The sequence below is a fragment of the Argentina silus genome, assembly GCF_951799395.1.
Source record: "Argentina silus genome assembly, chromosome: 16".
Taxonomy (NCBI): Eukaryota; Metazoa; Chordata; class Actinopteri; order Argentiniformes; family Argentinidae; genus Argentina; species Argentina silus.
Genome location: NC_139670.1, coordinates 1,573,198 through 1,596,596, shown reverse-complemented (window position 1 = coordinate 1,596,596; position 23,399 = coordinate 1,573,198). Strand labels below are relative to the sequence as shown.

At 45.3% G+C, this 23,399-nt stretch overlaps 2 protein-coding genes across 4 annotated transcripts in view; both read left to right on the top strand.

The window, feature by feature from the left end:
* Positions 1-3,003: 3,003 nt before the first annotated feature.
* On the top strand, positions 3,004-5,626 carry LOC310817141 (uncharacterized protein; the record flags this gene model as incomplete). The annotated part of the gene is made up of 4 exons (XM_083687578.1): positions 3,004-3,147; positions 3,752-4,066; positions 4,394-5,286; positions 5,467-5,626. The coding sequence occupies exons 2-4, from the start codon at positions 3,887-3,889 to the stop codon at positions 5,624-5,626; spliced, it is 1,233 nt and encodes a 410-aa protein (XP_083543704.1). The 5' UTR covers positions 3,004-3,147; positions 3,752-3,886.
* A 151-nt stretch (positions 5,627-5,777) lies between these two features.
* The window catches only part of rnf213b (ring finger protein 213b), a 38,107-nt gene continuing 20,485 nt past the window's right edge, over positions 5,778-23,399 (top strand). For all 3 annotated transcript variants that reach the window (XM_083687501.1, XM_083687502.1, XM_083687500.1), the window contains exons 1-28: positions 5,778-6,064; positions 6,181-6,458; positions 6,580-6,827; positions 7,219-7,425; positions 7,741-7,954; positions 8,069-8,124; positions 8,196-8,361; positions 8,585-8,737; positions 9,166-9,264; positions 9,607-9,735; positions 9,951-10,116; positions 10,568-10,735; positions 10,974-11,123; positions 11,382-12,025; positions 12,295-12,454; positions 12,880-13,097; positions 13,603-13,746; positions 14,099-14,251; positions 14,408-15,731; positions 16,090-16,274; positions 16,485-16,643; positions 16,748-20,674; positions 20,868-21,004; positions 21,270-21,368; positions 21,533-21,651; positions 21,920-22,033; positions 22,505-22,554; positions 22,852-23,008. In XM_083687501.1, coding sequence (XP_083543627.1) covers positions 5,884-6,064; positions 6,181-6,458; positions 6,580-6,827; positions 7,219-7,425; positions 7,741-7,954; positions 8,069-8,124; positions 8,196-8,361; positions 8,585-8,737; positions 9,166-9,264; positions 9,607-9,735; positions 9,951-10,116; positions 10,568-10,735; positions 10,974-11,123; positions 11,382-12,025; positions 12,295-12,454; positions 12,880-13,097; positions 13,603-13,746; positions 14,099-14,251; positions 14,408-15,731; positions 16,090-16,274; positions 16,485-16,643; positions 16,748-20,674; positions 20,868-21,004; positions 21,270-21,368; positions 21,533-21,651; positions 21,920-22,033; positions 22,505-22,554; positions 22,852-23,008 — 9,805 coding nt within the window. In that variant the 5' untranslated portion in view covers positions 5,778-5,883. The remainder of the gene's footprint in view (positions 6,065-6,180; positions 6,459-6,579; positions 6,828-7,218; positions 7,426-7,740; positions 7,955-8,068; positions 8,125-8,195; positions 8,362-8,584; positions 8,738-9,165; positions 9,265-9,606; positions 9,736-9,950; positions 10,117-10,567; positions 10,736-10,973; positions 11,124-11,381; positions 12,026-12,294; positions 12,455-12,879; positions 13,098-13,602; positions 13,747-14,098; positions 14,252-14,407; positions 15,732-16,089; positions 16,275-16,484; positions 16,644-16,747; positions 20,675-20,867; positions 21,005-21,269; positions 21,369-21,532; positions 21,652-21,919; positions 22,034-22,504; positions 22,555-22,851; positions 23,009-23,399) is intronic.

Genomic DNA, 23,399 nt, shown 5'->3' with positions numbered 1-23,399 from the left:
CTTGTAACCTTCACACCGTGTCCCTTGCACCTGCTTTCATTCCAACCCACCGTGACGCACGCTTCTGTCTTTACTGCCAGAGTATCGTCTTGATGGTTTTCTTTACGAGGGACCAGGGCGTTTTATGGAGTCAGTCAGTAGGTGAGGCTGATGTCCACAGACACCCGGTCTCACTGGGACCCAGATGGATAGCAGATGAAGTCTTGGAATGCTGAGAGGTAGAGGTGAGCTTTCACATCAAACACTTCCCACCCTGGGCCCTGAAGGATTATTTTTCAAGGTTTATCATGCAGGTCAGGGTCACTTCAAACCCATCAACTTCCCTTTTGTCCAAGTTAATCTTTTGGGCTCTGAAGTGTGTGTCTGTGTGTCTGTGTCTGCATGTGGCAGTGCAGACTTGGACACACCCATCTGCACAAGCCGAGGGTTGAGCTGAGGGGGACATGCCGTATAAAAGTAGGTTGTGCTGTTCGCTCTCTCAGAAGTGTGTTTCAGTAGTAGTGAGATTATCAGATCTTCTATTCCTGAGCGAGTGCAGGTATGTTTTCTACAGGCGATTTTGAGGACATTTTGTATTTTTGGCGAAGGAAGGATCTTTGCAGCTGTATGGACAAGTGATTGATAAATGAAACATTATGATAACGATCAGCTCATTTGCATATTGATGCAGTACCTTCTGCCAATAGTAATGTTCTTGTCTTCACGTCCGTGCCTGTCTCTGTTTGGTAAGGTGAGGATGAAGACAGTCCTGGCTCTGCTGTGCCTGGTGGCTGTGTGTGCAGGGCAGAGGAAGAGAACGCAGCCTGACACTGAATGGGACTACAGGTCGGAGGGTGAGAGACTGATCCCTTTATCTCTGATTGCCTCCCTGAACATGGGAAGTGTGTTGTGGGAAGTGTGACCACCCATGGATGACTTTAACTCATCTAGTGTCGAAGGTGAATAAAGTCGCCCAAATGGTCAACATTCTAGAGTGCCAAAGGGTGACTTTATTCACTAAAAGTGCATATTTTATGATGCTTAATTTTGTAGCCAGTCAAAGTATTGTTGCTAGGTAAACACCACATGAAACACTTGCCGTGTTTTATGGGTAGTGTTTTTTCAGAGTTCTGAAAAGGTTTATACATATCTTACTGTGTAATCAATGTAGAATCACATAAGCATTATGTAAATATTCCTTAAAGTCATCCATGGGGAATACTATCTACAAGTTGGGGAATACTATCTACAGTGGGATGCAAAAAAAAAAATGTGTAAGAGATTCACAACAACAGTTATTTTCCTCTTTCCTTCATCCCTCCTGCAGCAGAGAAAGTTAACACCAGAGGATGTGCCAACCTCACCCTGGTGTTGGACAACTGGAAGTTTGCCATCATGACCCAAGTCAAAGACCTGCTCCACAATGACCACAGCACCGTGCTACCTGACTATGGGAGGTGGGTGGGCCGGGTCTACCTGTACCTGTGGTGTATTATCAGAACAGGCGTACATACAGTACTGCACACTGAACATATCACAGAACAAAACTGTTTCTACCACTTAACTCACCAACTGCCAAAGGGTTCCGGAACACTCTCCACCTAGAGGGCCAAGTGTTCTATGTGGTGTTTACCTAGCAACAGTACTTTGATTGGCTACAAAATTAAGCATTATGCTTTTTTGGTGAATAAAGTCACCCGTGGCGACTTTATTCACCCTCTGCACTAAATGAGTTTTTCTGTGTTCATTAACATCAACATGAATTAGATTAACATCATCTTCCACCGTCCCCTTCTCCAGGATCTCTCCTCTGTCAGATGCCCTGGGAGACCTGTACAAGGAATTCAACGGCCTGAAGGAGCGTCTGGGGGAGCTGACCAACAAGTTTGAGGGGGTGGAGGCCTTCGTGGATGACGTGAGGGCCGGGAGAAGCCCCGCGCCCCCCAGAGCAGAGCGCCCCCCGCTGTCTAGGGAGGAGAACAGCTCCCCGGCCGGGCAGAGCGACAGAACACAGGGACGCAGGAACCGGGTCGTGGTCCGAAGAGTCAAGAAACCAGACGGGTCTCAGGTCTAGTACTTGTCCCGTACACTCTCCTGGAACTGGCATCGGACTGTTCTCAAAAACACATTAAATCATTAATGAATTCCACGTCTCTCGAGGGGTTGTAGAAAGCACATTCCATGCAGAAGTAGTGAAATTTGTACAATATTTTTTTCTGCCTGTTTCAAATTTCTCTGAGGGTGTTACTCTCCCCCACTCATATTAGGAGACACGTTGTAAATATTTTGCTCTTAATATGTTTCTTGCTTTCTTTAATATTTTTTACATCGTAAATTTCACCTTTGGTGCTTTATAACTCTCTGGTGCCTGGACTGAGAATCTGAACCTTTTAACCGTTAGATGGCGCCACCGTGTTTCCAATGACAATCTCATCTCTCAAGATGTTGTTTTTGTTGTAAGGGTTAAAAACATCAGGCGTCTTTGTAAAGACTTCACAATATTTTAGATGATACGACTATTAAATATGTTATTTTCATCTGATGTCTGTGTCGTTTGTGTGTGTTGAACTATTGAAAACACAACTTTCACAACTGCGTCTATTCAGGTTCTCTTTTCATGTTGTTCATGATGTTGTTTGTATAATTTATAATTGTACTTTTTCTCTCAGTGGGTTTAATGTATCGATCTGCCTGCCTGCCTCACTTATTTATAAGGTCTCACTTCTTGCAAAACGCACTGGGATGCGTTTAGTGAGAAATGAAACCGAGAGGTTAAGAATGGGGGGCAGTCAAAAAATCACACAGCAGATATCTAAACGCAGATTATTTTCAAGCCTTAATATTATTAACAGGTAATTTCTCAATAAATTATGTACATTTCAAAAACCTGAAAACTCAACTCGCAATTAAAGATGGAAAGTCAATGAGTGGCTGTTATTTGTTGTCAAACAAAGGCGTTGTAGTTCCGCACACACGATGACATTTGCGCGACAGTCCCTCCAGTTTAGAGAGGGTGGACTTTATGTGTGTTATTGACAGGTGATTCTAAACACTGATGGGCAAAGTTACTGTAGCTTCCATGTATTTATGCTGCCATGCGAATCTGTCCAAGTTGACAGCAGACCATATTCTACCGTGAGGAGCAGAGAACTCATTGAGATTGAGCAGGTATGTAGCTACCGACTGTGTTCAGATATTCTTTATAGTCCTGTGTACTATGATGTGACTGCACAGTATAATTGTATTGTATAATAATGCATTTTGATTCACTCAACTATTATACGATAGCTTTTCGATATATGTGGTACATCTAATAGCTTTGATAGAGCAACAACATGCAGGAAATGATAGATACATTGCATCTCTTCATGAAATACAGTACGCCTAGCTGTAAAGTAAATGAACTAACATGAGCAGTGGATACAAAGCTGTAAAAGTAGAGCGGTTCCTACGGATCTCGAGGAAACAGAAACTTGGCAACTCATCAATGCTTGAGGAAGTTACTGCTGATAAGGTGTGGCATCCACCGAGATCATAATAAAATAATTAGTGGTGGCAGCATTTCTCCTTACTGCTCCTCCTCGAATGTATCTGGGATTGTGTTCCTTAAGATTCAAGGTTGTGGCACCGTTGTTGCTGTTCTCGTTCAAACTAACTTGTAGTTGAGTACTATGTATAGTACTCCACAGTAGTTGAGTACTATGTTCAGTAGCTTACTTCAGAACAAAACCAAAAGCTTCTATTTTGTTGTTTTTGGTATATTCTCAATCAGAACATAAGTGAAGGGCCAACCCCAAGAGAAGACCCAGAGAAGGAGAGAGAGAGGCCCAAAGAGAGGCCCAGCGGGGAGGGCGGAGAGGAACGGTTAACGGTACCAGTTAACCCACTCAGACCAGCAGCACAGTAGATGGAGCTTAGGTCAGGTGGTAGCTGTTCCAAGGGGGACCATGGGTCCCAGCAGAGCCCTGGCGAGCCAACCAGAGGTGAGCCGCGTGGCACAGAGGACAACAAGGACCCCCTGGTGATGGAGGTGGCTGCTGAGGAGGATACTGTGACCAAGACTCCCAGAGGACAAGGAAAGCGGCAGGTAGTGTTCCTCATCGTCACCACCTATACACTCTTAGAAAGAGGATTCTAAAAGGGTTCTAAAAGGGTTCTTCATTTGTCCCCATAGGGGAACCCTTTGAAGAACCCTTTTGGGTTAGATGTAGACCCCTTTTGGGTTCCACATAGAACCCTTTTCACATAAGGTTCTAAATGGAACCCAAAAGGGTTCAACATGGAATATTACATTCATAGATAATGATATTGACATCGTAGATTGTCTGTGTTTGATATCATCGTTTGATGGCGTGTCTACCCTTCTGAAAGATTAACTGATGAAGTTTACAGTTGTTCTAATTGTCTTCTTTAGCCACAGGGGCAAGGGGAGTTCACCAGCAAAGTTGAAGATACGAAGAAGAAGAGAAGGAGAAATAACAGGAGAAAAAAGAAAGAACTGAAAAGTCAAACAGATGGAGATGTCTTGAGTGCTGCTGTGGTTGTGCCTCAGAAGACTCTAGAAACGAGGGAGGAGATGGAGGAGATGGAGACACAAACCAATCAGGCTCAGGCAACTGTGGGAACACAGACAAAAGGACAAGCTGGAGACCACCAGGCTGAAACCAGCCCACCTCAGCTCCAACAGGATGATCCTGGCCAGCGGAGACCAGATACCACACAAGCACCGCTTGTCAAAGACGCTGCAAGGAAGGTACAAGCACAGACTCAGACCAGGAAATCAAAAGGCAGAGACAAAGTAACGCAAACCCCAAGAGTGTTTCAGACCACGCAAGAGACACAGACAGACCCTGTTGTCTTCACTCAACCAACGAAAGGTGACCGCACTGAGGTGATTCAGCCAACAAAAGATGATCCCTCTCAGCCAATGAAAGAGCAGAACAGCACTGGAGCAGCCAATGAAGGAACAGCATCAGGGTCATCCAAACCAATGAAAGTTGACCCCCCTGACACGACTCAACCAACGCAAGATGATCCCTCTCAGCCAATGAAAGAACAGAACAGCACTGGAGCAGCCAATGAAGGAGCAGCATCAGAGCCATCCAACGGGGGGAATCCAGACTGTAGCAAAGGAGAAAAGGGCACATCAGAGACAGAGGTAAAACCCTCAGGAAAAGGCCAGGGGAATCCCACAGACTCCCAGGGCTCGGAGGGAGGTGAACCCATGTCTTATGCTAAAGCTGCAGCGGGACAGGAGAGAGGACCAAAGGACCAAGGCAGCAAGGTTTCCCAGGGCAAAGGAAGTCGGTGAGTCGGCCATTGGTGAAATTACCAGCATTGTACTAGTCTCACTAAATCGTTCCTGCAGTGCAAATATTACTTCTTCGTCTTTTATGCCTGTAGAAACACAACTTTTTGTATGTTGTTTTATGTAATGTACGTATGTTTTAAAAATGTTATGTATGTTGAATGTCTTTCCTTCAACAGAGATCGGTCTCCTGTGAGGTGCCCTCCAGGAGTTCCCATGTTCACTATTCATATCTACGCTGTGTTGGATAAGAAGTTCAGGTTCAACCAAGAACATGACAAGCTGCTGTTATGTTACGGAGATCAATATTTAGAATTAAAAACGACTCATTTGGTGTGAGTGTTCTGTTAAGCTTAATACCAATCATTGTGGTCTGACCTATATATATATATATATATATTGTATCAGCTTTGGCCAACATGTACTACTACCAATAGATTAAAAACAGTACATGTATCAGAAAACAGTGTAATTGTTTAACAAATCAAGCTTTGTGATATGATTATTATAGTATGATCAACAATATTATTTTCTAAATGTTTGTCTTGAATTTTTGTCTTGAAGTAAACACATTATAAATACATGTTTTACTTTTGATGTTTAGGGGCATTAGTCAACAGTGTTACCTAATAGAGGCGATCCTCTCAGTTGAGGAAAGCTCAGTTGGCAGAGGGCAATGGTGGACCTATCAATATGGAGTACAGCAACGGCAGAAATCTACAGCTGTGGAGTTAGCTACCAGGTATATCCAAATACCATATGATCGTCAAGTAAAAGGTAAGAAATTAAATAAATATCCTTTTTTAGAAATAAACAAGTTACTTGAATCAATACATTTATTCATATGTTTATTTTTTTACTTGGTATGCTTAAGTTTAATGCCTTTTTTCCAGAGTTGCACCTTTATGAGGGTTATATTAAGAGGCCAGAGTCATCGTGGTCGATCAAAGGTATCTTTGAAAATTTGATCAGATCAAAGCGGAAGGACATTTCAGATGCCTGGGAAGCCTCTGCTGATGTGTTGCTGGACAGAGTCTTCCAGAAATGGCTCCCGTCCGAGAAGGAGAGCACTCAGACCTTCGCTCAGAACTTGCGACATTTACAGAAGAGTTTCAGCACAGCTGCGCAATGTGTTGTTTACCCTGACAGTTCAACACCCTCATCAGTCAAGGTTGGTTTCACAACAATACTTCTATTTTTTCTTGCATAGAAAACGATCAACTACACCATCTACAGTATGTACATCTGGGGACATCTTCACGACGGTTCTCCTCTCTACTCTTTGTTCACAGGTGTCAGAGTTGATCTCTGAGCGTTTTCTGCAGCTCTTGCATGGAAAATCCAAGGGATCATCACAAACGAACCTGACTTGCAGCAACCCCCTTGTGCTGGGCTTGTCCGTGTTCCTGGTCTGCACAGGATGTCGAATCGAACTTGGAGTAAAGGGCTGGGCCGAACTCTGTCGCCTGGTGTCCACTGGTGCTGCATTGGACAAGAGAAACATTGAGGGACTGCTGAATGTTTTCTCAACTGCACAGTAGTGAGTTTCAGATACTTTCCACCTCAATGTGACTTTACAAGCACTCCTGAAGCATGTGAAGCAAATTTACTGTGTAACATTTTAGCCCTTTACTGTCATCCTCTGTTCTGGAGAGATTGATTACCTGATTAACTCCCCAACTGTCAAAGAGTTCCGGAACACTCACCACCCAGAGCGCCAAGTGTTCTATGTGGTGTTTACCTAGCAACAACACGTTGATTGGCTACAAAATGAAGCATCGTAATTTATGCATATTTGGTGAATAAACTCACCCTTGGTACTCTAGAATGTTGACAATTTGGGCGACTTTATTCACCCTCGGCGCTAAATTAGTTAACCCCAATGAACGATGTGATGTTCTTCAATCCACCGTATTTGTCTGTTCCTTTAGTACTGTTTTGGGTCTGATGAACCACTGCGCACAGAGGATGGTCTCAGAGCTCCCCCTGCTTGTTCCTCTACTGCACACGCTCAGACAGCCAGGAGCAGACGCCTGCAGGCTAGGCCCTACCGTGGAAGAGGAGAACTGGTCAGGACTGAATAACGTGCATTTCGGCAACTTCAGGGAGTGGATCCGAGGCGCCCCAGACAAACGGAAGTGAGTCTCACTCCTAGCAGCACACAACCTTAACCATCAATGTCAGCAGAATTATGAATCAGTTTTGGCATTCAGGTGAAGGATGCGGTTGTTTCTTTTGATATAACATAATATTGTGGTTTTACATGATGTATTGATTTCTGTATTTTACTGTGTTGTAGTTTTTATATTTGTTTCTATATTTATGTGTTGTTTTGTAATTCTATTGATATTGTGGACAGGGTGAACCCGCAAAAGAGGCCTTGGTCTCAGTGTGTTTCCCCTGTATTAATAAAGGTTAGAAATCACTTATAATTTTGCGCCCTTCTTTTATAGGATGATGCTGACTTTGATCCAGCATCACATGTCTTTAGCGAAGGAGATCCCTCTTGTATCGGTGAGTTGGCTGTCCCTGGTGGCATTAGAGGACATCCCAGAATACTCCGCCAGGACAGGGACGCCTCCAGAACAACTCATCCAAACCCTGCTGTATAGGCTTCGCAAGTATAGGGAGGTTACCGATAACAACAGATCACAACTGAATTTAGAGGTAAGTCATAGATGTCAAATGTTAATTTTAGCAGTTGAAAAGAGCAGCAGTGCTATTGTGGTGGATGACCGGATATCAATACTGTATGTGACATTGTTTTCTTTCGACATGCAGGCTACTCAGAAGATCCTGTGCCACATACTGGGGGAAGTTGAGAAAGAGAAGGAGAGGTACTGAAATCTGTCGAGTATGAATGCGTTCTGTGTTGTGGTTCTGTATTTCATGTGTGTTTTATTTCTAGGATCATGGATTCCGGCGATGTGGACTCCATCCTCTTGAGTTGCATCAGCGTTCTTGGGAGCGTTTGCAGAATGGTGCGACTTGTCCCGCTCTACAACGCGGCGGTGGTCTCCTTCCAACTGGTGCTGAAAGTGGCTGAAATTCTGGATGCTGCTCTGACAAAGACAGTCAGTCTTTCCCCAAATCTCAAATCTCAAATCTCTTTGTCTTCTATTGATGTTCTTGTAGCTCTAGTACTGTGGTCCTACATGGTCTGAGTTCTGATCTGTGTTTCTGACAAAGAAGGTAGTTGTCTTTCCCAAATGGCCAATAAGGCTGGTCTTCTGCTGTTGTGCTTGGGCTTGTTCAAAGTACTGTAACTTACAGCATGTTGCTTGTGTTCCTCTCCAGTGCCAGGACGGTGAGGAGAGGAGGCCTGAGCAGACCGAGCTCTATGACAGCATGGGCAAGGTGCAGCAACAGCTCAGCCAGTGGAGGGACGGACTACTCCACAACCCCCTTCTGAAACAGTCCAGATCACTCAGCTACCCCAAAGAAATAGAGGTCGGCATGAGACACTAATTATCATCTAGTTTGGCTGCATAGGTCATAGATAGAGTTACCAGCTCTTATTTAACCAGAATAGTTTTCTGATGTGAACATTTCTGATGTGAACATTTATTTTAATACTCTTTTTAATGAATTTACTGTGTCATAAGCACCCTACCACCAATTCGTAGAGTATAACGATCTAAAACTGTCACACATTCTTTCTGTAAGTCATTTACATTCACATTTACATTTATGGCATTTAGCAGATGCCTTTATCCAAAGCGACTTACGACAAATACATTTGTTTAAGTAAGTGAATCATCTATCCATCAGTCATCATAAGATAATGTAATCAATGCTCGGACCAGGGGCCATTGGCAGTCACAATGCAGTCACATGAACCCTTTCATGTGCAGTCTAAACCCTTGTTGCGTTGGTAGATGTGGGATGCCTTGCTGAGGGTGAAGTGTTCGGTTCAGAGCGTGTCAGCCCGGTGGAGAGACAGCCTGGAGAGAGACCTGAGGAAGAGGATCTCCACAGTAAGTCTCTATGACACCACGAAAAGAAGAAACATTGACAAGGACCAGGTCACACATTCAGAGGTTTAAACACCAACTGCCAAAGAATTCCAGAACACTCACCACCTCGAGTGCCGAGTGTTCTATGTGGTGTTTACCTAGCAACAATACTTTGATTGGCTACAAAATGAAGCGTCATAATTTATGGATTTTTGGTGAATAAAGTCACCCTTGGTACTCTAGAATGTTGACAGTTTGGGCGACTTTATTCACCCTCGGCACTAAATGAGTTAAGAGAAAGCTGAGAGGGTCTAGAGTCTAGACAATATCCCTAGTGTCAAACTTTGTCTTATTCCTCTGCAGGCCTATGATGTGGACAAGGTGGCAGTGTGCTGCATTGAGTCATCAGTGGAGGCTATGGGGAGGAGCCATGACATCATAAAGACCTGCTTCCAGGACCAGAGTCAGACAGCCATCAAGAACATCTGCCAGGTCGATATGGACCATTTACAACATCTGTCTACTGCCTAGGCACTGCCTTGTTTAAACCTTGGTCCCCAGGTTTAGTGGATGTACAGTGCTGTAATTGCTAATGCTGAGTGTCATGTACACTAATATCGGCTTGGTTCATACTCAGGTTTACTCACTGGCTATGGAGAGAGTGACTGTACTGTAATTGCTAATACTAAGTGCTCTCTCGTCTTCAGGCTGGGAAAGAGGGAGAACTGATGCGGATGCTGTCCTCCATCGTGAAGATGCCCCCCTCCTCCGTCCTGTCCTCCATTGTTGTTGAGTCAGCGGCACGGTTTGGGGACGACCCTGTAGGCCTGCTACTGGAACCCCAGTCTGCCCTCAACCACCTCCTGTCTCAAGGTACAGGATCAATCAGTCTGAGAAGTAACAGTCATGGACAAAATAATCTTATTCTACAGTTTTATGTAGCAGTGTGATAGTTTATCTACTGTATTATGTAGCAGTGTGATAGTTTATCTACTGTATTATGTAGCAGTGTGATAGTTTATCATGGTTTTGGCCTGTTTACATCTCTCATTTTACATATAGTAACCATTTGTAGTAACCATTTGTAGTAACCATTTGTAGTAATCATTTGTAGTAACCATTTGTAGTAACCATTTGTAGTAACCCTATTTGTAGTAACCATTTGTAGTAACCATTTGTAGTAACCCTATTTGTAGTAACCATTTGTAGTAACCATTTGTAGTAACCATTTGTAGTAATCATTTGTAGTAATCATTTGTAGTAACCATTAGTAGTAACCATTTGTAGTGTTTGTAACTGAGTGACATGCCTGGCTCTCTTGCAGGGGACTGGAAGGCCATACAGGTGGATGATGCAGCTGGCCAGGTGGTCCGTGGCTGTTGCAATACCCTGGGCTCCCTGGTAGAGGCGCTGTGTCAGGGACATGTACCTCTGGGACACCTCCAGACCACCCTGAAACACAGAGAACAGTTTAAGAAGCTCTACCGCCAGTGTGAGTGTCTGAGTCAGAGTACATCACTGTAGATAGATATCCTGTAGATGCAGTATATTACATTAAAGCATATTTACATGTACATAGTCTGACTGAAAATGTTAATACTGACTAACTTTCTATACATTTAATACTAACTAACTTGTCATTTCTGTATGTCTCTTGAGTTGTCCAGTTTCCATGAGGTGTGTAGTGTACAGTATACTGTATATTGTAACGCTTGTTTTGTCTTCCACAGACAAGAAGAATACTAATCTGGAGGGCCTCCCTGTTGAAGCTGGGGGGATCTTGGCCCAGAGAGAGAAAGACCTGCAGTCCTTCATGCTGCAGAGAGACCACATGGACACGCTCATCAAGATGATGGGGAAGGTCACAGAGAGCATCACAGGTGGGGTCCATTGGGGTATAGTATTCAGAAACAGAAACACTGAAATGTAATCAGAGGGAAAATAGTTGGCCAAGATATTGCTTCTTGTTTGTTCTACATAGAGTATGATTGTAATAACACCTTCACCGTGATCCCAGTTCACAGAGTCTTCTTTCTCTTTCTCTATCCAATAAAAACTACGAGAGTGGGACTACTACACTCCAAAAAATAACCTTTACAAAAAGACATAACAATAAGGTACATTATTTGTCTCTCCAGCCTCCGAGATCTCCGCTCTTGAGGCCCAGCACAGAGCTGACCTCCAGTCAGTGAGCCTGGATAAGCTGGTGGTGGTCCAGCCCTGCAGGGTGGAGGAAGGGGGACAGGGACAGGGGACCGACCCAGGGCGGGCACGGTGGTACAGCGCCAACCAGGGGGTCCTGGAGATGGCCCGAGAAATGCACAAGCTGCGAGACAGCAACATGCTGCTTCACGCCTGGGCCAAGGGAGCAGTGGAGGTGGCTGCGGAGGTGGCCTCTCAGGGACATCACACCCCCATGCCCAGAGCGATGACCCTCACACAGGTCTGTGACGTCATCTGGAAGCCCAGACTGAGGGAGTTCGACCTGCTCGGCCTCAGGATCGCTATGGCGTCTTCCACATTTGAGGAGCTGGACCAGGCTCTGGAGGCTAGTGGGGACGAGGGGGAGGGGGTACAGATGAGGAGGGAGCTTGGCCTGGTGTCGGAGAAGCTGGTTGGGTATCAGGGGTTGAAGCCTGACTGGGTGGAGGTCAGGCTGGGTCAGATCCAGGAGTACCGACAGCTCCACCACGCAGCAGCTTCAGCCAGTGCCGTTCTGAAGATCGCTGCTAGGCTGAAGCTCAGAGGAGACTTCAGTGAGATCCACAGCCTCACCCAACTGGTAATAGAACTGTTTTTTTTATAGCAAATGTTTAATTCAAGGTGTTTGCATTGTGTTTGATTACTCAAGAGCTTTTCCTAACATCGCAGCATTACAACTGTCAAAACAGTGTGCTTCACTCCCTTAATTCTTCAATACTCAAATACTTAATACTAGAAATAGAATATAATAGAGAATAGAACAACAATAGTTTGTTACCATGTCAAGTGATGTTATATATTTCTATTTCTATATATATTTATTATATATTTCTTTCATGTAACGTTCAGAGAGAAGACTCATTCAAACAGAGGACCCTGGGGTCGCTTAGTGATGACCTCATCAGTGCCAAGCGGCAGTTGTCCATGGTTACCCAGCAGCACACGGCATGTCTGGAAGTGTTCCTGGAGAGCCATCCTCTGGTCAGCTGGGTCAAGGAACACCTAAAGAGTAAGCCCATGTCAACCTCCATTTTATCATACGAGCAGAACCCATCTGAAAGCATCCATTTTGTTTTGTATTCATTTTACCTTTATTTTACCAGCGTAGTCTCATTACGATTAACAATCTCTTGAGAGTCAAGAGAGACCTGGCCAAAATAGCAGCGCACACAGTTTTAAAGAACATTTCGATCATAAAACGTAAGCACTACAGTTTAAAACATACATTTAAATGTGCTCATTGAGCAGCAAGAAACGACTGGGGAAAAGAGGTGCAACTAGGGGTCAAAACATTTACTCCCCCTTCCCTCATGTTATTTAGCTAGTAGTACCATACATTTTGAATGCTGTTGTACTGTAATAATGACTAGTCATGTATTCTGCTATTACTTCACACTAGCTGCTCTCTCATCTTTGTTTATTTTCCTTGAACAGATATGAGTGATGTGAAGGTGTTTGTGGACTTGGCGTCCATCTCGGCTGGGGAGAACGACACAGAGATCGACCGTGTGGCCTGTTTCCATGACGCTGTGATGGGCTACGGTCCCCTGCTCTACTCTCTCTCCGCCTGCACCGGGTTTGAACAGTTCATGACCTGTGCAAAGCAGGTGTGGGAAACCCTACGAAGAGATGAGAGACTCCCGGACAAACTGGTAAATCAATTTCTCTGTTCTTTTCATCCATTCATCCATTCATTCACTCACTCACTCACTCACTCACTCACTCACTCACTCACTCACTCACTCACTCATTTTAATCCCTGTCCTAGATGTCCCAGACACTTCTGCCCCCAAATGTGTGAATGGTCCGGTGGACCAATGTGTCAAACTTGGCCTTCATTAAGCCAATAGAAAGAGTGTTGAAAACGGATGGTGCATAGCCATTGGCTTTATCTCGCATCAATCATCTCCCCGTGTGATTTGCTGAAATCAGTCAATTCACTCCCACTAAGGCCAGGTTTGAGTCATTGTTATTCCAGGCTTATAGGCGCTGTGCACAATAGCCTGGGGACGAGGTTATGGAGCTGTTGACGCTAACATTCTGGTCTCTATATTCTATTCTCTGGTTTTATATTCTATTCTATATTCTATTCTCTGGTTCTAAATTCTATTCTATATTCTATTCTCTGGTTCTATATTCTATTCTCTGGTTCTATAGAGAGACTCCAGTCATTGGCTGAGCTGGCTGAAGGGACTGAAGGAGACCCATGGTTCCGTGGAGCAGTCATCTCTCTCCCTGGCTTCTGCCATCAATGCCCGGGGAGTGTACCACCTAGGCTGGCCTGAGAGACACACAGAGAGGGTGAGTGGAAAGGGAGACAAGTCTCAACAGCCTGACTTCAACAGAGACTTCTGAATACCGAATTGAGATTCAGATTTAATCTTTATTTATCGAGGGGAAACACACTGAGACTAAGGACTGTTGCAGGTGCACCCTGTGCACAGTATAGTGTCAATACAATTACAAAACAACACATGCAAAATACAACACAGTATATACATAGAGAAATCAATACATCATATAAAACCACAATATTATGTTATGTCAAGAGAAACAATCACACCCTAGTATGGCCCTTTGTATGACATTTGCTGCTTGCTTTACGAATACTGTATATGAAGTATGAATGTAAGTGCATGCTGTCTGCTTGTAGAGATGTCTGCAGAGCCTCCTGCTGGTCAAAGTGAGAAGGGACAACGATGAGAAGGGTTACAGCCTGGAGGAGCTTGTGGAACTGCAGAACAAACTGATGCTCATGTCATCCAAAGGAGAGCATGGCAAAGAGCAAGTCAACAGGTTCACTCAGGTCAGAGGTCAGGTCTTCATTATGGCTGTACCATTCAGGCCTAATGTATCAGAACGTAAACGTAAACATAATGGCTTACTATATTTCTGGTCTCCACGTTGACTCCAAGGTTTTGCGATTGAGGATTGAATGTTTTTGAAAATCCCGTCTCTTTAGGTCTTCGAGGGTGTCCAGAGACTGGGCTCCATCCTCCTCCAGATGCAGTCTTCAGGCAACATGCTTTTCCGAGAGTGGCGTGCTCAGGTCCAATGCAGCCCAGAGAGGCAGCCGTGCATCCAGGTCACCTTCCCCTCCCTGAGGGGTAGAGAGATGGCGTACCGCGGGGAGGTGACCGAACAGCTCCAGGAACTGTGCCGCTCTATGGAGACCTGCCATAAGGAATGGTGCCTGTTCATCGGTGAGAAGCGCTCCCAGTTCCACCCGTTAAACCACTACACGTCTGAGCAGGTGGTGTACCTGTGTCGTTGGGTCTACAGCGTGTGTGTGAGGCGGGCCCCGGCCACTCAACAGGTGTGGCACCTGCTGTCTCCCATCAAACCTGGGTGTACCCTGAATGATGTCAGAGAGGCCTTCGCCATGGTAACAGAGCCACACCCTCAGCCTTGCTTGCAAGGGGAAGATTATGATGATGATGACGATGATGATGATTATGGTCCATCTAGGCACTTCATATCAACTGTACACAAAGCAGAAGACGCATTGGAATACGATGAGGAAAGCACCAAGAGCGATGAGGTGGAGGATATGATAGAATTCCCCTCAGATGCAGTAGAAGAGGAGGAGGGCATAGAGGAAGCCCTGGTCATGGAAGAAGACACTGAGGACAGTGTAGAAGACCTCTGGAGGCACTTCAAAGAGGACATGCCGAGGTACCTCATCCAGCATGTGGACATCTCCACCCTGGCTCGCTTCCTCTCCCGACTCTCAGAGATGAACCAACAGCACATCCAGAGGAAACTACCTCTGGCTCTCCAGGAGGGGAAGCCCAACCTCGTCCTCTGCCCGGCCACAGAGGTTTTTAGCACAGCTCTATCCTTCTACATGGAGAGCCCAGAGCAGCCGCTTCCATCCGTTGATGAGGTCCTGGTGTGCAGGGAGGAGACCTCCGAGGAGCAGGTGGAGATCTTCCTCCGTCGAGCCCTGGGCAGAGGCAGCCAGCACAGGATCCACACCCTGGTCAACCCGGGACTGCTGGGGTATGACGTCAGCGTGGCCGTCGGGGAGCTCTTTGAGGCCCTTGAGAGAGGCGCGGGGCCACATTACCGCCTGGTTATGGTCAGCCCCGTGATGCACCAGCACAGATATGTCCCGTCTTTCTTCAGCAACCACAAAGTGCAGGCAGGGATGGGTGTAACTGCTGAGAAGGCCAGAGGATATCTCCGCCATCATTTTACAGTCCCGTTCCAACACCACCCCATCTCGGTGATGTACCCAGACAAACTGTCCGTCTGGGTTGTGTCATCTTCTCGCCCGGCAGTTGGTAAGGAATAACTAAACCAAAGGATTGTGATATACAGTATGACAATAATACACAATACAGGGCTCTCCCCAAAGAATGTAACGGTGGCGCTGTGCCACTCTGTGAACTTGCCGGCGCCAGCATGTAAACATCTCAAGGCAAATTAAACTGATATATTTAGTAACGATAGACGATTTTGACATGAATAAACACAAGTCAGGTTTTGATAATGCGATCCAGCACCTCACTGTTCAGACATCCTTGGGAGAACCCTGCGATACAATATATATGTGTCTGTTTCTAGAATATACGTTCTTTCAAAGATAGTTTTTTTGTTGTACTGCACCTTATTTTTTATACCCTCCCTCTGTTGTCGTAGGGAAATCTCTTTATGTGGACCGTCTGTTTGAGAAGTTCCGGCAGGTGTCTGTAAAGGCCCAGCATATCAGGATCAGACTCATCGAGCCACAGGTTGATGTGGACTCATTCATACAGACCCTGTCAGGCAGACTGGCACCTCTGAGAGAGCAGGACCCTGTATTGCTTCACATCGACACTGCTGCAGTAGGTCCACAGCATGCCTCCCTTTCATCATAGAGCTTATGTCATCACATACCATTTATGCCTATGTTAATACATTTAACATTTGTGTTATTACACAGGCGGACATTATTACGCAATGTTAAAACATTGTTGTGACATTGTAATTACAGGGTTATTACGCAGGTACCGTTTCACTTAATAGTTTTCTGTGATTATTTTGCTCACATTCAGGTTCATGCAGGCCTTGAGGAGTTCCTGTTTCATTTATTGGTGCTGGGCTGTTTGAGTGACAGCCAGGGAGAGCTGTGGAGAAGAAATGCAGCTCATCTGATTGCTGTTGAGGTTCTGAGACCATGCCCAACCCCTCACAAACAACCACAAATCAAGGAGGTAGGATTAAAAACCAACTCAAATGTTCATTTACACTATAATTTATAACTAAACTAATCCATTCATCATTCCTTTTTTGTTTATCCCACTTGTTTTCTTTCCAGATAAGACTTGGTCTTCTTGACATTCTGCCCACCATCCAATGCAGACCACCAAAGGAGGTGAAACAGATTTTGCTGAGCCAGCTGACAAGGAGAACCTTAGACCCACTGATGGATGAGCAGGAGTTCTCCAGTGAGGGGATCCAGAGGCCCTACCAGTTCCTGAAGCGCTTCAACAGAAATGAAAATCTGGATGCATTTTATTACCGGAAGGGATCCAAAGAGGGGAATCCCATTGACTGTCTCCATCACCTTCTGGCAAACTGTGGACTGAAAGATCCATCGTGGGCTGAACTGAAGAACTTCACCTGGTTCCTTAACGTGCAGCTGAAAGACTGCGAGAACTCAGCGTTCTGTGACCCAGACTTCCTTGCCGACCACCTCCCTGGTTTCAAGGGCTTTATAGTGAAATTCATGATTCTGATGGCAAGGGATTTCGCCTCGCCGTCCATGGATACCTCAGACCAGAGCCCCACTCTACTCTCCTTTGATGACAACCAAGAGGACGACCTTCTGGCCCGCCTGACCATCCGTAAGCACTGGGAATGCGAGTCTCATCCCTACATTTTCTTCAACGCAGACCGATTCTCCATGTCTTTCCTGGGCTTTCATGTGACAAAAGGTCGTCTGGGAAACACTCTGAACGCTGTCGATCCTCAAACCAAGAAGGTGTTGATGGGGGACGTGATGACCCTCAACCTTTTAGAGGGCCTCCAACGACAAGGCATCTCTCTCACTGAAGACTTTGACCGTTTGCCGAGAGCAGACAAGATCAAGAGGATCTCACTTGTTGTTGGGGCCAAGAAAGGAACGATGAAGGGAGCCAATGGGGAATTCTTTGATCCAGACCCGACATACGAGCTCACCGCTGACAACGTGATGAAAATGTTAGCCATTCAGATGAGATTCCGCTGTGGAATTCCCGTCATAATAATGGGTGAGACAGGGTGCGGGAAGACCCGATTGGTCCGCTTCCTCTGTGACCTACAAAGGGAGGGAAGAGAGGTAGACAACATGAAACTGGTCAAAGTGCATGGAGGAACCACAGCTGAGATGATCTACAGGAAAGTGGGGGAGGCAGAGATACTGGCACAGAGGAACCAGAGAACACACAAACTGGACACTGTTTTGTTTTTTGACGAGGCCAACACCACAGAATCCATTTTTGCCATAAAAGAGGTCCTGTGTGACCGGACAGTAGAAGGACGTCCTCTGAAGCCAGACACAGGCTTGAAGATAATCGCAGCCTGCAACCCCTATCGGAGACACTCCCGTGAGATGGTGGAGCGTCTGGAACGCGCTGGGTTAGGATACAGAGTGAGGGCAGAGGAAACAGAGGACCGTCTTGGTAAGGTCCCTCTGAGGCAGCTGGTCTATAGGGTTCATCCACTGCCTCCCAGCATGGCTCCTTTGGTCTGGGACTTTGGCCAGTTGAGCAATTCAACTGAGCTCTCTTACATCAGCCAGATAGTCCACAAGCAAGCCAAGGATCACCATTTGCCAGTGGCGTGTAACAAGGTAATATCAGATGTGCTGGCTGCCTCTCAGAGATACATGCGCAGCAGAAAGAACGAGTGCAGTTTTGTTAGTCTGAGAGACGTGGAGAGGTCTATGAGAGTGCTCGTGTGGTTTTATCACCATAGCGACCAGCTGTTACCCAATTCCAATGCGCTCAACAGCGTTCAGAGGACTCTGATTTGCTTGGCTCTCGCAGTAGGAGTGTGCTACTACCCATCTCTGGTTTCTAAGACGGAGTACCTATCAGCTATTAGCAAACACTTCCCAGACCCGCTGAACTCCCCAGCATCACTGCAACGTGAGATTTCATCGTGTCAAGACCTCTTCCTCGACAACATACAGACGAGGGAGACAGTGGCTAAGAACATAGCCCTCAAAGAGAATGTGTTCCTGATGGTGGTCTGCATTGAGCTCAGGATACCGCTCTTTGTGGTCGGAAAGCCAGGGAGCTCCAAGTCCCTCGCCAAGACTGTGGTTGCAGATGCCATGCAAGGCCAAAAATCCCACTGCAGGCTCTTCCAAAGGCTCAAAGAGGTTCACATGGTCTCCTTCCAGTGTAGTCCTCATTCTAGCCCTGAGGGAATCATTGGAACGTTCCGGAATTGTGCCCGATTCCAGAAGGACAAGAACATGGATGAGTATGTGTCAGTGGTGGTGCTGGATGAGATAGGACTAGCGGAGGACTCCCCTCAGATGCCCCTGAAGACCCTTCACCCCCTTTTGGAGGATGGCTGCATTGACAACGACAGGCCAGACCCACACATGAAGGTTGGATTTGTGGGTATCTCAAACTGGGCTCTGGACCCAGCGAAGATGAACAGGGGGATTTTTGTGTCACGGTGGGATCCGAGCGAAAACGAATTGGTGGAGACAGCGGAAGGAATCTGTTCATCTTCAAAACCCGTTCTTCTGAAGCTCAAACACCTCTTCCCACTGTTAGCGAAGGCATTCTTGAAGATATGTAGAGAGACAGCAAAAAATCAGTTCTTTGGTCTCAGAGATTATTACAGTCTGGTGAAAATGATTTTTTCTATCGTCAAATCCTCCCAACAAGAGCCCAATGACAGTCAGCTGGCTGAGGCGATGTTGCGCAACTTCAGTGGACAGCCAGAAGATTTTGACCCTCTCATTTTCTTCCAAGATGTCTTCCAGAACCTCAGAGAGGTTCCCAGACCAAGCACTCTGCAAATGGTGGAGCAGAATCTTGACCGTGACAGCAACCAAGAGAGCCGGTACCTCCTGCTACTCACCACTAACAACGCGGCCCTTCACATCCTCCAGCAAAGAGTGTTTGCCAAGGGAGACTATGCAGACTACCCTGAGATCGTATTCGGATCCGGTTTCCCCAAGGACCAGGAGTACGCCCAGATCTGTCGCAATGTGAACCGAGTCAAGACCTGCATGGAGACGGGCCGTACTGTCATCCTCCTGAACCTACAGAACCTCTACGAGAGCCTCTATGATGCCTTGAACCAGTACTATGTCTACCTCAGTGGGCAGCAGTATGTGGATCTGGGCCTCGGCTCTCACAGGGTGAAGTGTCGGGTCCACAGGGAGTTCAGGCTGGTGGTGGTGGAGGACCAGGGGAAGGTCTACACACAGTTCCCGGTTCCTCTCATCAACCGACTGGAGAAACACAGGGTGGACCGGAGCACGGATCTGACTCCCTGGCAGCACAGGGTTCTGGCAAAACTCAAAGAGTGGGTCCAGGAGTTCTCTGGCTCGGCCTCTGAAGATTTCCAACTTTCGGATGTGTTTGTTGGTTTCCATGGAGATGCCTGTGCCAGCGCTCTCCTACAAGCCCTAGAGAGAATGGAGGAACAGAGGGGAGAGGAGGATCAGCCGAAAGAGGGGAAAGAATATGACACACTGGAGGAGGAAGAGGAGGAGGAGGAGCGGGAGGAGGATGAGGTCCCCCTCCTTGAGGAAGAGGAGGAAGAAAATCAGGAAATTGTAAACAGACAGGAAGAAGGGGCTGATCTTTGTGGCATGCATGTGAATGGGAATCATGATGATGATGATGATGATGACCATGAAAAGCAGAAGAGTGTTTCGATTGAAAAGATTGAGGATGAAGTTCCCATGGAGGTGTCAGATGATGAGGGTGCCACTACTGTTGAAGAAGAGCCAACCCATGATGGTATGGAATTGGATCTGGACAAAGATGAGGTGGAGATAGAAAACAAGTTTCACGAGAAAGACACGGAAGAGGAGGTCTTTGAATCAGCCAAGGGTTTCCTATTGAACTGTGCCACTCCTGACTCGGTATTGAGGCTGAAATACACAGACCTGGGGAATCAGGAGAAGGAAAGGCTTCAGAAGATGTACTTCAGCCAACTGCATAATCGCTCTCTCAGAGATTTCATGGAGAACCACTTGAACAAGCCAGAGGATTCCAGCAGATTTATTGAAGTAAGTACTGTAAAATGAATGTCCCCTATAGAATAATCTGTGTAATCTACTGTATATCTAAGTACATTTGTCATAATATTATCCTATTTCGATAGCTAGCTGTTCCTCCCCATTTTCTTGGTCATGGCCCCCAAAACCCACATCCAGTTCTCTCAATCACTCTCTGTTTCTGTATTTTTAAAATTCTTTTAAGGTCACCACATTCTCCAGCTTGCTGACCAAATCTGATGTGAGAGTGGTAGCCCAGGCATTGGACCTGCACCCCCAAAGGCTTCTCCTGCTCTCTCTTCACCAGTTCGACACAGAGGTCTCCTTCTGCAGCAAGATACGGTACTACTATAGAAGACAGACAGTAGTATTACATAGTATTACGATACAAATGATGTAAGTGGTTTTTTTCTGCTCTTGTTATGATTAATTTCACACTCTCATCTCTGTCTCTGTCTCTCTGGCTCTCTCTCTCTCTCTCTCCATCTCTCTCTCTCTCTCTCATTCTCTCTCTCCATCTATCTCCCTCTCTCTCTCCCTCTCTCTCTCTCTCTTTCTCTCTCTCTCTATCTCTCTCTTTCTCTTTCTCTCCCATTGGCTGTTTCAGGGGCTTCCTACGAGACGCCGGCTCCGCCCCCCATATTCTGTTTGTTCAAATGGACATAGAGGAATCCCACTGCAGTGATGAGCTCATAGCATCAGCAAAGTGAGCTATCTTAGCCCAACATATTGCAGATATTCCAGAGGAGCTATAGTATTGATTATGTGTTAAGTATCATTTGATACATATTGTGGTGGTACATATATGTTATGAATTCATAAAGATTTTCTGAAAGGCTATATTGACAATCCCTCCCACTGTGTGACCAGGTACTGCACTATGAATGACCTGATGTCAGTGGAGTCAGACCAGTCCTGTTGCTATGTGTTTTTCATCACCAAGCTGTCCCGGATTCAAAGTGGATCTCAGTACATTGGTTTCCAAGGAGGTCAGTGCTGCGTTGTGTTGTTTCATGTTTCCGTTTTAATATATTTTTTCCTCATATTTTAAATTACACTTGCATTACATTTAGCAGACGCTTTTATCCAAAGCAACTGACGATAATTACGTGTCTAAGTAAGTGAATCAACTATACATCAGTCATCAACCTTCGATAAGAACAAGTGCCATTCACAATGCTAGAGAAAGGAAGAAAACATATATATTTTTATCCCATTAATATCTATGTGTGTTGGGTCCACTGTGTCCCCATGCAGGCGTCTGGCTTTCGGTGCATATTGATGACCTGAGGGACACCGAAGACATGAGCTTGAACCTGTCTGTCTTCTGTGGAACTCCCATCAGCAGACTCCTCCCCTCTGCACAGCCAGGTAGGGAGAAGATATATCACTGGAGATCAATAGATAGTTTTAGATTATAGGTATCACTGGAGATCAATAGATAGTTTTAGATTATAGATATCACTGGAGATCAATAGGTTCTTTATTTTGTTTATGCATGTATGCATTTGTTTCCATTACTGAAGTATTTAAATGATTCACGCAGATTTGTCGTGTGCAACTTCTTGCCTTTAGCAGTGACATTCCTCTGTATGTAACATTAAACAATCCCATCAAATGATTCAAGTGATCCCTCAAATCCCATCTTTTTAAACTTGCTTTTAATCTTTAATTATTTGCCATTGTTGTTTTTACTGACTGTGCTTTTGTTTTACTTTTTATTTATTTATCTATTCTTGTTCTATCCATGGAATGTAGTGTCTTTGAGTACAGAGAAAAGCGCTATACAAAATAAATGCATAATAATAATAATAATAATAATTTATTATTTACCTACAACAGACCACATGAAAACAGAGGACTATAAGGCAGATGTTTCTGAGGGGCAGAAGGTATTTATTATATATAGTATAGTATATATTCATATCATGATTTAATTTACCACTAGCATCACCACTGTGATTTAGCTTCATTATCATACCATCCAATAATGCTCTCCTTAATAATGGAATCATAGATTCAATGTTGAAACTACATTGTATTCATGTATTATTTAAGTCAAGTTTTATTATTGTTATTATTTATTATATATTGATGAATTGTGTGTGTGTGTGTGTGTGTGTGTGTGTGTGTGTGTGTGTGTGTGTGTGTGTGTGTGTGTGTGTGTGTGTGTGTGTGTTGATGTGCAGGTAGAGACAGCACGCCTGCACAGCCTCTCCCTGGTGCGGTCGTGCGTCCAGAGCGCCGTGGGTCTGCTGAGAGACCCCGAGGGGATGACCTCCAGGGGTCTGCACCGCATGCACCTCCTCCTGGCTCTGCTGAGAGACGGCCAAGGAGGGAGAGAAGGTTCACAGATGATTCAGATATTATTCCATCGCTCTTAGATTTTAATGCTCTTTTTATTTGTCATTTATTGCTTTTCATGTGATATAATTTTTTTATTGCTATTTTAATTATTATTATGTTCATATTGCATGTCATATTGGTGGTCCTCTGTGGCTCAGTTGGTAGAGCATGGCGCTAACAATGCTTAGGTCGTGGGTTTGATTCCCGCTGGGACCATATATACTGAAATGTATGCACTCACTGCAATGTAAGTTGCTTTGGATAAAAGCGTCAGCTAAATGGCAGCTATTATATATTGCCAAAGTGCAACAGTGTATCACAGTAACGTATTAATCAGATGTCACCTTTGGTGAAGGATGTGATTGTTTCTCTTGATATAAAACAATACTGT